General features: G+C 31.8%; 1 protein-coding gene across 4 annotated transcripts in view; it reads left to right on the top strand.

Annotated features, from left to right (window-relative positions):
• The window catches only part of LOC132758474 (atrial natriuretic peptide-converting enzyme-like), a gene marked incomplete at its 3' end in the record, with an annotated part of 38787 nt that extends 25551 nt beyond the window's left edge, over positions 1 to 13236 (top strand). For all 4 annotated transcript variants that reach the window (XM_060750151.1, XM_060750148.1, XM_060750150.1 and 1 more), the window contains 11 exon segments: positions 2309 to 2437; positions 3040 to 3150; positions 3839 to 3949; positions 4158 to 4262; positions 4992 to 5216; positions 5767 to 5877; positions 6558 to 6693; positions 7529 to 7660; positions 11659 to 11708; positions 12498 to 12666; positions 12932 to 13236. In XM_060750151.1, the coding sequence (XP_060606134.1) occupies positions 2309 to 2437; positions 3040 to 3150; positions 3839 to 3949; positions 4158 to 4262; positions 4992 to 5216; positions 5767 to 5877; positions 6558 to 6693; positions 7529 to 7660; positions 11659 to 11708; positions 12498 to 12666; positions 12932 to 13236 (1584 nt within the window).
• Between the last annotated feature and the right edge of the window lie 61 nt (positions 13237 to 13297).

Below are 13297 nucleotides of genomic sequence, written 5' to 3'. Positions count from 1 at the left end.
CTTGAATTGGTTGCCTGAATGACAATAATTTTTAAACCCTAATTTCACAGACTGCTATAGCATTATAGTAATGGGTAATTCTTGTATTGTAGCATATCTATAATGCCAGGTAATTCTTGCAATTCTTATACTTTATTGTATTATACCAATTTTTAGCTCGACTATTCACAGAATAATCAAGCTAATGCAGTCACCCATTTGTCGGCTTCAGCGTCCCTGTGGTTAAGTTTTTGCGTGTAAGTTGGTATCTCCATTACTACTGAAGGGAATGGATTGAAACTTCACACACTTGTTCTCTGTGATTATCTAACATGATTGGCAGAAGTCCCATAACTCTGATTTGCTTTTTTGCATAATTATGCCCTTTTTTCGTCTTCGAAATTCTTGGTTAAGTACCGCCTCCGTGGTCGAGGGGTTAGAGTCGATGACTTCTAATCCAGTTACCTCTCTAGCATGGGTTTGATCCCCGGGAGATGCTTTGGTAGTTTAGCACGGAGGAAGGTAGTCTAGTACTGGTGTAACTCTCTAGGAACGATGGTTAGGAAACTACCCGCCTATATGACTGAAATACTGTTGGAAAAAGGCGTAAAATGAAACAAACAAACAAACAAACAAATCTTGGTTAAGTTTTTGTGTGTAAGCTGCTATCTCCATAACTACTGAAGGGAATGGATTGAAACTTCACACACTTGTTCTTTGTGATTATCTAACATGATTGGCACAAGTCCCATAACTGATTTGTTTTTTTTTCCTAATTATGCCCCTTTTTGGGCTAAGAAATTCTAGGTAAAGTTTTTGCTTGTAAGCTGATATCTCCATAACTACTGAAGGGTAACTGTGCCTTTTTTCGAACAATTTTATGCATTCATAATAATAAAGCAGTGAATAACTCTATAAAACATCTTAATAACAAGCCTTTGTACCTTTTCGGACAATTTTATGTATTCATATAGGTAAGCATTATTATACTCAATGAAACACCCTTGTGACAACTTTTCGAATAGTCAGGCGTTACTGTCCTTTGACAGTTCTTGTTTTTTCTTGTACTATTGAGTACTAGATCTAAACCAAGTAAAATATAGTGCTAAAGTGTAATATACCAGGTAAATATTGTATTTTATTTTAATATACCAGGTAATTCTCGTATTAAAGTATAATATACCAGGTAATACTTGTATTATAGTGTAATATTCCAGGTAATACTTGTATTATAGTGTAATATTCCAGGTAATTCTTGTATTATAGTGTAATATTCCAGGTAATACTTGTATTATAGTGTAATATTCCAGGTAATTCTTGTATTATAGTGTAATATTCCAGGTAATACTTGTATTATAGTGTAATATTCCAGGTAATTCTTGTATTATAGTGTAATATATCAAGTAATTCTTACATTATAATGTAATACCGGTATACCAGGTAATACTTGTAATATAGTGTAATATACCAGGCAATTGTCGTATTTTAGTGTAATATACCAGGTTATACTTATATTATAACATAATATTCCAGATAATTCTTGTATTTTAGTGTAATATACCAGGTAATAGTGTATTTTAGTGTAGTATACCAGGTATTTTTTGTATTTTAATGTTATATACCAAGTGATACTTGTATTGTAGTGTAATATTAAACAATTATTGACTAGTGAACCATTGAATATGATGTGATATTCACCGGCAGATGACATATTGACCGAGGCGATAGCCGAGGTCAATATGACTTTCTGCCGGTGAATATCACATCATATTCAATGGTTCACTAGTCAATAATTGTTTTATTATATGAATAGGCTAAGAAATAAAAAAAATCACAAAAGTACAATTTTATAATTATACATGTACAAATTTTGCTTCGTTGAAGCGCGGGAAAAAAGACGCACGTGTTAGGCGTGCAACGACTACGCGAACGCTGCGCATACAAAAATAATTCAAGTCTATACTCATCATTGCGGTGTTACCTTTAAGTATAATAGTAAAGTATTGATATTTTAATCGAGAAATATGCCATAAAGAACAAAAAGCAACAATTATTTTTTAATCAACACGCGTAATTAACAGTCTACGGTGTATGATCATTGAATATGAGTCTCAATCTATTTTTAGACTGGGAAAATCCAATTCAGCCAGTGAATATGATACTACACCCAGTAAATATGATTTTATAAAAAGTTCTGTTGACTACTGTTTGGACCAATGAGATTGCAGCTATATTTAGATCATATAATAAACCAGATTATGCTAAATTGGCTTCAACTCAAGCAGTAACTGTATGATTTATAAATATAATTGTATTGTACATGTTTCAGTGCTGAGCACTACATTGTCATCAATCTCATCATCTACAAATATTCCAACAAAATCTCCGGCAAGTACTTTATCAACGAAGCCAGTGATAAATACTACAGTTATTCCAACAGTTACAACAACTGTCAACAGTAAATATTCATTTACTTCATCTTATACAGTTAATGCTATGTTGTTGTTTGTTTTAATTTTAATTTTGAAATCTTTAATGTCTTCAAGATTAGATACTGCTTAAGCTAGTGTTAGGGGAAGGGAGTGAAAGGATGGGGATGGGGATGGTGGGTATCATGAAGGGAGTGAGGGAGGAGGGATGGTGGGTGTCAGGAAGGGAGTGAGTGAGGGAGGAGGGATGGTGGGTGTCAGGAAGGGAGTGACAGTGAGGGAGGAGGGATGGTGGGAGTCATGCATGAGAGAATTGTTGCACTTTCCGTTATATCTACTAAAAATATCTAATGAAAAAACTTAATTAATCAAAATAAGTCAGCCATTTTCACAAACCATTACATATATAGTACAACCTATGCAGAGTTATATATTACCCTTTGGAAGACAAAAATTTAAGTTTTTGCTGAAAGTTGTTGCTTTAGGAGGTTAAATTTATTCTGAAATTTTACTTTGGGAAGAGTTGATATTGTTGTTGTACAGAGTATATTGATGTATTAGAGGTTGTACTGAACATTATATTGGTAGTACATGTAGTTTTATCTGACATACATTGATTTTATTGTTTCAGTCTGCAAATCCAATGAGTTTCTGTGTTCAGATGGTACATGTATAGAGAATGTTCATGTATGTGATGGAAAACTCCATTGTCCTCTTGGTGAAGATGAATATGAAAATTGTGGTAATTTAATTACTTTTTTGTACATCAAGTCACTCCAACACTTAAATATGATCACTTTCCACCTATTTACTCATATTGTTTCAGGCACCTTGGTCTTAGAATGACCAATTGACCTTTTGTAAGACAACTTGATAGCTAATCCACACATTAAAGAATTCTAATTCTCTGACAAGATTTAGACCGTAGGTTGTGACAGGAAAGTGTTCGTAAGTCTGATATATTAACTTTAAATATATTTTACATGACAGTTCTGCCTAATATGGATTTTTCATGCATACTTTGGAAGTAATACTTAAAATAAGAAGCTCAAAATGTAAACTGTAGATTCATGGATTACTAACTAACTTAAGAAATTATTATTTTCCACAAATGACAGACTAAATATACCACATTATTCTCAATCTGGGATGAGAGACACATGACCATAAGACTCATTGCCCAAGATAATTTATGAGAAACTACCTGAGGATCCAACCAGCAACCCATGGGTGACAAATCTGATACTATCCCTGGGGAGCTTCGTGTGTAAATTTAAATGCCACTGTCTTCCATGACTTCTCTCTGTTGTACATAACAAACATATATTGCATTGTATCTTAATTCATAATGTTCATATTTGTTAAGATAAAAATGCCTTTATGTGTGTAAAAGGGACATGTCTAAACTAATTGGCAGATAATGTTTGTAGAATGTTCGAGGTCACAGTTTAGATGTAACAGTGGACAATGTGTAGACGCTTCATCTAGATGTGATAGATACCCGGCATGTTTTGATAAATCGGATGAAATGAACTGCTCTAGTAAGTTACTGTCTATAATCAAAATTATTCTTATTATTATTATTATCAAATGAACTCCACTGATGTCAAGAGTCCTAAAAACATAAAAATTGAAATTCTTAAATATAATAATTCTTGGCTCTTTTGGCTTATATCATACATTATGTTAATAATTTTAAATATATATAGTATTGAATGCTAATTTTATTTATTTTGGTTTATTCAACAGACTGTACTGGATTTCAATGTGCCTCAGGTCAGTGTCTCTGGACAGATTCTGTACAGTGTAATTTTCATGTGGACTGCATGGACCTTTCTGATGAAATGAATTGTAGTAAGTTCAGTATAAGTTTGTTTTCTTTATTTTATAAATAGATTTAGTTGGATAAAGAAAGTATGAGGAGAATTTCTTTTTTACAGATTAAGTGAGGATACTGTGTAAAAGAAGGAAAGTCTGAAGTACCGGTATGTCACATTAGTAGCCTTCAATGATTTGAAGCATAATAAATACTAACTGATTGATCTAATTGCAGTTACAGTGACTTTTAATTTGTAGACAAGAGTCGTAAACTTATAAATATTACAGTAAAAATGTAAAAGCCCTTTGCATTTTGATAAGCATTGAGCAATTGCCCTCCCTGCCAAATTTAGCAGTTGTCTATTATTTGGTGGGGCTCTTGTCCTGAGTAGGCTATTGTCCAGCGGGATACTGTCCAAGTGGGCGATTGTCCTAATGGGCTGTTTTCCTAGTAAGATATTGTTCTTTGAAATATTCAAGCAAAATACAGTATGCATTACCTATTCATTTGTATTCATCAAAAATGCCTTTTTAAAACTAACAAAAAAGCACAAAAAGTGAAAAAGATGGTAGTCTTTAACAATGTAATTACTATAGTATATACAAAATCAGGTAATAGAGAAAGTCAACTTAGAAATATTCAATGTAATTTTATAACAAGTTTCCAGATAAGCATTTTAAGATAAGAAAAACTGAAGTATACTGTCAATTTTGTAGGTTATGAAAATCTTGAAATGACATATTATGTGTGAATGTTTATTGTAGCCATGCCCAATGGATATAGGCCATGTAATAATGGCTTGTCTGTACACTGGTCAAAAATATGTGATGGTGTCGATGACTGCTTCGACAACACAGATGAAAACAATTGTTCCATGTGTAACATTCTAGCAGAGAAACCGTGCGACGACAGGAAGATGTGTGTAATGGCAAAATGGTTCTGTGATGGTCACATGGATTGTTCAGATGGTTCGGATGAAAGAAATTGTGGTAAGTATGTTGTGTACAAACTTATTATTTAATTAGATTATTCAGTTTTATAGCGGCCGTATTTTTCAACCAATTGCTTCAATGTAACATTTGGTTAAGGCTGTGTGTGGAACTGTATATCTCATTAATCACCGAGAGTATTCTACTGGAACTTCACCGAAATCTTTGGCGTTGGTATGTTATTTACCAAGACCAATAACTCTTGCATTAATTGTTTTACTGAAGTATTCCATTTCTGCAACTGAAAATTTATGTTTGAGATTAAAGCATGCATTACCAACCCTAACAACTACTAAAGGTAGGCTATTCACTTGAAACTTCAGACATAGCTAATGTCTTGTGGATAATATTTACATCTTAGTAACAGGTAGGACATTTAATGATAAAAAATAGAAAATTCTTATACATGTAGTTATTTCACCTTTATTATGCTACTTTTCTTAAAATAATAAATCTATTTTTCTAAAATTAATGTTTATTATTTTTAAGATTTATTTTTTACTCATGTAAAGGTATCTCACTTTTTATTATTTTCAATTTATTATTTTAGGTGTATGTGGTAGTGATGAAGCACAGTGTTCAGATTATTCTTGTATCTCAGCTCACCAAGTTTGTGATGGTATCAAACAGTGTCCGTCAGGGGATGATGAAGTCGATTGTTGTAAGTTATAACCCTGATCTTGCTGAATTTATTAAATGGACTGGTCCTGCTTCCATTTTTGGAGCTGTTCATTATCAATTTTAGAGATATCAAGATGAAAATTTAAAGTTTTGTCAACCAGCAACATTTTAGAGCCTAGTTGGACTGGACAGATGTGCATGCTTTCTTTATACTGGTGGCACAGGCTAATCACTTTCAGTTTCTAGCATGGTTAATGTTCAGATAATTAGTCTTCATTTATTTACAATAAATTAAACATGTTTATTCTATTGTATATGTGTAGTCAAAAATTCTTTAAAAAAATGGCCAAATAATAATAAGTGTTTTTTCATCATTTTGGCGTCCATCTTGGACACCATCATGGATATCTTGATTATTCGACCATTTGGTTTGAATCGAAATATTGTTTTATATACTGCAAACCCTTGTGAACATTTTGGTAAATAAAAGTTACTGTTCCCAGACCTAGACACAGTGAGGGTCCTACTAACTGGTCTTAGTTTCCTACACTATTACCTCTCGGATTTAGTTTCCTTGAATTTTTGTTTGTTTGTTTTTCTGTTACAATAGTCTATGAAAAGTTAATACAAATCTATCAAGCATATATAGGGATTGAATTTAGAATCCATCATTTTCATTAATATTTCATCTTTTAACAAACTTTTCTTTACATTAAACAGTAAAACTTACTGATAGAGGTATCACAGGTTCATCAGATATTGTCACTATCAAGTCACATGATCAGTTCCTACCAGTATGTAGTCATGGCTGGACTTCCAGTGTTGCTGATGACATTTGCCGGTACTTTGGTTACAGGTAAATACAGTATATTTTATTGATTGATCCAGTATCCTATAGGTGTGTCAAATATATTTAAATAATGTGTACACTTTACAGGTAAGCCTAGTATATTTGAATTTCCAGTAATGATGATTATTTTTAAGATGTCTGTTAGAAAAGTACTTTATGCACAGAATGAATCTTGTAGTGCTACTTGTTGCCAAAGTCAGTATACTTCCTTATACAAACTAAAACTCAAGTATTTAGTTGTTCAGATAATGTATCTTTAATATCGATTGTATGAATGTCATTTCTTATTTTGAATAGTTTTGGATTTATCTTTGAAACATGCTTTCCAGGATTCACCTGTAATCATTAATTTTTATTGGATATAATTTAAATACATTTATAAGTTGATGGGAATTCCGAAATATGACAAATGCATCTTGATTATATCTGGTTTATCTATATTGATTCAAGCATACATATTTTTGTTCCACCCAGGCTACTTATCTTACATTTTACCTATCTTACACTAAATCACAACATGCTGGACATTTTCTTATTAAAAAAAGTTAATGTAATTTCAAATTGAATTTACAAAGACCTGATTCATTTTCTCACAGTAGATATGGTCTCTTTTAGATACAGTCAAACCTCTTAAGGAACCAAAGATTTTGGCTGTTACAGAGAGGTGTTGGTCTAGTAATAGTTACATTAATTGTGAAGTTTTCCTTTTGAAAGAATTGAAACTGTTGTTAAAAGGTTTCACTGTAATAAGAATTTTCAAATGGCCTGGAAGTATGTAGTTAAAGAGTTAAGTCATACTATTTTCAGCCATAATCTATGTATAATCTATGTATTTTTGAAGGGACAGTTCAAGAAGCCAGGAAATAGATCAGATAAATGCAGGAGTTTCCTTATCAAATGGGTTTATGGTGTTGAAAGATAACCACATAAGCTTGTCATTGAATCAGAGTTTATTGGCCAAATTTGTCAAAAAGTAAGTATTTGATGTGTTAATACTTTTATATGGACATATATATTTTTGTCATGATTATATTTTGGAAATATATCAGTTTTGTTTATTCACATGTCTAAATTGTGAACATAAATTTTGTTATATAATGTGATTTTACTTAACATTATCACATTATGTACGGAAAATAATAAACTTTAGTCCTAATTCAAGTGCATTAATCCCATATTAGTGATTTCATGTCCATTCTCACTCATTACAAACCATCGAAAAAGAGCGGCAGCTTGACAATTTTTTATACACACATACCTTGAGTGTGAAACAGCTATTGTCTAGGCAACTGTAAATCAAAATTACAAGAAATGATTCTTTAACACTTAGTTACCTAGATACAATTGTATGGTAAAGATCAAACTATTTGAATATTTCACTATTTTAAGTCTAAGAACAAAAAATCATTTTAGGCGAATCATACATCTTGAGAGTCAGTTCATTAGAAAGTTTCCTATTCTTCAATCACTTTTAAACTTAAAGAACATGATATTTATTGTATAAGAAGTAAGAGATAAATTTGTTATTGACACACATAAATTCTTATTAAATGCAGCAATCATGGAGAGGTATATATGTATTTTTTGTATTGTTTGTTTTGCGATATTGTTTTGACTGTTGTAATGATAAATATTCATTCCAGAGAAAATGTTTGATCATACTGTGTTGTGAAACTTCCTGTCTTCTGCTCATAATCTCTGATTACTATAAATAACTTTTTGAGCAATATTTATCACAAGTATTCTCTTCCATGTTACATAAATATCAATTTAGTTAAAGATCTTTGTCAGCATGTATGCCAACATTCAATTTAGGCAAAATACCTTTTCATATAGTCATAAAAAAGATTGATGGATGTCCATTATCATAAGCTAAATGTTGGTATTATATGTATGTATATGTATGATGTAGGATATGTAGATAACTTAATTGTCAAAGATGGGTAACTCTTACTGTCAGAGGGGGATAACTCTAACTGTCAGAGGTGGATAACTCTGTCAGACGTGGATAATTTTCAGATAGTGCATATTGAGTCTATGATTCAGGCATTTTGCTTATTTCAGTTATGATCTTATCTGTATATGATTAAATTTCTCCATGAAATATAATACTATCCAGCACCTGTTTCCTTTATAAGACATTACGTTATTATATATAGGAAACATAATTTTTTGTCCTTGATTAATTAGAGAGGCAATTATATAGCATCATTATTGACAAATGAAGCTGTGCTTAAACTGTATACATGTATATAGTTTAAAGGGTTGTGTGGGAAGTATTGGGTTCAAGCCCTACTGTGGACCATGTTTCCTTATGTGACCCTAGAACTGATAAGAATGTAGAAACAAACTTGAAGTTCAAATATGCTTCAAGTTTTCATCATAATTATTCAGCCAGAAAATAAGCTACAAGTATTGTTAAGGAACTCAGGTGAGCAGCCAAGAGCTCAGTCACTGCTTTCTTTCTAATTGCTAATTATACATGTATATTGTCTGACATAATTGTGTTTATGACTGATGCATGAGGTATGCCATTGTTCACATTTAAGCAGTTACTATACTATCTCTTACATATCTATTTCATTAATCAGTTTCTAGAGTATACTATGCACAGTCATTGAACTTAAATTCCTGCATTCTAACCAATTTGCAACATATGTTTTTTTGCTATTTTTGATGTTTTTATGTGTTTTTTTTTCGTTTTTTCTGCCAAGTCAAGAAAAAGCGTGACTAAACCTCTAATTAAGGGTATTACAATTTGGGTTTTGCGGCTAACACTGAGTAACTAAGTAGTAACAAAGCGTGGTGGAGTGATAATAATTATAGTTTTTCAGTGAACAAGCACTAGTGAACTAAATGGTGAATGAATTAATTGTTACCATAAAAAATCATGCCCTTTATTCTAACTCATTGAGCATCAGTAAATTGGAATAACATGTGTTTTGCATATTAGTTAAAAACCGCACCTGGTGCCTGCAGCTACAATTGCAGTCTGGTTTTATGTTGGATGTTCAATTTTCAAGTATTTTTATCTTCAAATTTTAAAAATTAGCAAAGTAATAAACAGTGTATATTGTTTGTTAAGTGATGGTGGTGCCATGTGAAATAGTTTGTTGAGCCAGAAGAGTTTATATATTGAAAATGTATATTTTTTCATACAATTGCATAAAATCCCTTAGGATTAGGAATATACAATATTGATGAGGATTTTTGACTGCAACACTTCTCTTCTTTAAAGGGACTCCATTGAGATTTTTTTACATGACAGAGTTCACTTTTAATATTTTTTCGTCAGATTATTGTTCCATTTGATGAAGATTTAAACCAATAACTTGTGTGCAAAATATCAGATCATTCGCTCACTCTGTTTTTTCAGAATAATTATTTTAATTGTGTGAACCGTTGCAACGCTTTTCACTCAAATCTGGCTAAGAACAGCAGAAAAATAAGATTTTCAATTTATTTCTTATCTTTTGAATATCTTTCTATTTTAAGAACCCCTACAGATCTATGAAAGAGATTTAAATGTCATATTTTGAGGCTTAAATTAGACCCCTGGGTGGAGTTCCCTCAATTATCACATTTCAACATTACCTGTATTTATAGAATGTGAGTCTGTGAGATGTTTTTTTTTTAAAAATATTTGAGATAGCGAGATAGATAAGTGGTTGACATAATTATGACATCATTATGACATCATACGTAGCATTCCATACATTCTTGGTACTGCCACTCATATCTCCACATATAACTCCTCTTATCATCTAGAGGTGAATAAGCCATCCCTTTAAAGTTCAGGATAGATGGTTATCAGTTAATCACAGTATGTTGTAGAAAATTAGTCTAATTTTGTGACACACCTCTTTAACTCTCTGTGGTAAGCCCCTATAGATCGTAAACACAGAGAGTTGCTTCATTACCTGGAAGAGAGTTTACCAACAGCTGTCATTAGGTTTTTGTCTATGTAGAAAAGGTTTTTTTGTTTGGTATTTGGTTCAGTTATGAGTACAGAATCATCTTCTAACCAAGCAATTTGGGATTAAAGGGAGTACCAATAATTAAAAATTCCACAATCGTATTTAAAGCTACTGGTGAACTTGATAATGTTACATTTGACAGTTGTTCCTGTTTAATCATAAAACGGTGGAGGTTTTCCCAGTGTTTCCACATACTTGAATGATTTCAGTATTAAGTTAAAATTGCGGATGATTATGTTATGGTACTTATTTGAGAATAAAAAAAATATTGTGATAAAATTAACCCTTAGCTTGCTGGCAGGAACACAGTCTACCCATGAGATCAGTGCAACCATGACGCCTGCTCATTATGAATTTAAGGGTTAACATATAAAGACTGAGAAGTCCATTAAAGATATTTCAAAAATGTTTGAATCTTGGAGAATTGTTCAGTCTTTTTTCATTGTATGAAATGTTTAGTTGTACAAACATATTTTTTCATTGGAACCATTAAGATATTGCCTTAGATTTATAACTATCACATCCATTTGGAGACATCTCTGTCATTTATTATGACATCATTATGCCCCTTGTTGAACTCTGTCATTCATAAAATTGTACCTAAAAATGTTGGACGTTTGGGTTTCTGTTATACTTTTTATGAACTTTCTTAAGTACATGTCATTGCTTTTAAACTTGAAATGCCTTTTTATCATAATTACCCCAACTTTAAAGCAAAAGAACGTATCTTAGATCATCTTGGAATTTAAAAGATATATTATGTTCCCTCATTTTCAGCTACTAAAAAATCAGTTAAGGGCGGGCTCCTAGACTTGTTAAAGTTTATATGTAATGACAACTAATGTAAGATGTTTTATGTATGTTAACAGTGTTTATTTTACATGACTGTTACCTTTGATAAACTTTTACAATTTTTTTCTCTCTTTTTTTGCCTTTATCAATCATTATGTGTGATGAAAATAAATAATGTATTTTATTCATTATCATGTTTCAGATCATCATGCCCAGGAAATAAAGTTATTAGTGTGGAATGCCGTCAGAATGGTAAAATTTTATATATTTTTTTTTGTGATAAAATATCCAAATGTTAAAGTGGGATGCTTCCAGATTCACACTAATTTTCATGAAAATTTTACAAATGTATTTGAGAGTAAAATATTGTGAAGTGAAAAATAATTGAAAAGTAAATTACAAATTTTCAAATTGCACTTATCTTACAATCCATGTAAATTAGCTGTAAGAGGTAAAATATATGTCCCCAAAAAGCCCTTACTGTGTTAGTCGTGCAGTAAAAATATGGTGATAAATACTGCAATTATTTAAAAGTATTTAATGGTTAGTTTTAACTTTAATGTACACATAGAATTAAGAGCATTATGTATAAATTATGAATAAGAGCTAAAAAAAAAATTAAAAATGTAAGTCTAGTGCCTGTACAAAATTTGGCATGGATTCTGGGTGGAATTGGGACAGAATTGATTTCTGGGCAGACCATGAACTAAAATGCAAATTCTGCATTATTCCTTCTCACAAAGAGATAAACTATGTTGACTTTTCTGGGCTAAAAACAAGAACAATTTTATTAAGTGCAGAATTTTATACTTATATGACTTATATCTATATGAACATTTCTTTGGAGGGAATAGTGTCTTGGGAGCGAATGGTCTACACTCAGGGTTGAACATTAAATGTCTTGAACAGAATTTCACATATACAGGGCACAGGGAATGGCATTTTAATTAAGGCAACTACAGTGTTTTTCATTTTCTGACTTTGTAAAAACATATCAAAATTTAGTGTGATGTATGATTTACTATTATATGTTTTATTTAGTTTGTGGTGAGAGGAAAATTGAGATAATGAGCCCATTTATTGTGGGAGGTACACTAGCTCCAGCAGGCAAGTGGCCGTGGGTCGTGTCTATAACTAGGCTAGGAGAGGGATGGTGTGGTGGCGTGATAGTTAATCAGCAATGGATTCTTACAGCAGCACATTGTATTGTGTAAGTTTATAGAATAATTAATATTGCATGGTTCTTGTTTTATCTGTTTAAATTTTAAAAGACCTTTTTGCTGTTATATTGCAATAATGTTACATAAAGCGTCTGGCCACATATTACTCTAGCATTTATTTCAATATTAAGTTTGAAAAACGGAAGTTGTTTTTGCTTATTTTGAATGCAAAGATAATGTTATTTCCAACAAGCTCATTTTTAAGGCTATAATTAGATAAGGTAATCATGTGTTTCTTATTTGTATCTTTTACAGAACATCTACAGCCAACTACAGTTTAACTCCACACTTTTTTGAGGTAACTGCTGGAACAAACGTACGACAGAGACATGGTGATGTACATTCACAGAGCCGACAAGTTGATGAAGTTATTCTCCACCCTAAGATGATCCAGTTTAAAACCGGACTGACCGAATGGGACTTGGCATTGCTACATTTAAAATTACCTCTTATCTATACTGATTATGTACAACCAATATGCTTTCCTGATGAAAATGATGTCTTTCCAACAAATTCCCAATGTTACCTTGCAGGCTGGGGCTTCATCAATACACAAGAAGGTACATTTTATGTTGATTATCAAAAAGTCCCAATGTATACTATACTATATTATAGGTTAAA

The sequence above is a fragment of the Ruditapes philippinarum genome, unplaced genomic scaffold (genome assembly GCF_026571515.1).
Source record: "Ruditapes philippinarum isolate M1 unplaced genomic scaffold, ASM2657151v2 ctg5251_1_1_1_1, whole genome shotgun sequence".
Classification (NCBI taxonomy): Eukaryota; Metazoa; Mollusca; class Bivalvia; order Venerida; family Veneridae; genus Ruditapes; species Ruditapes philippinarum.
Note: the sequence above shows the minus strand (reverse complement) of the source record. Positions and strands in the feature narration are given on the sequence as shown.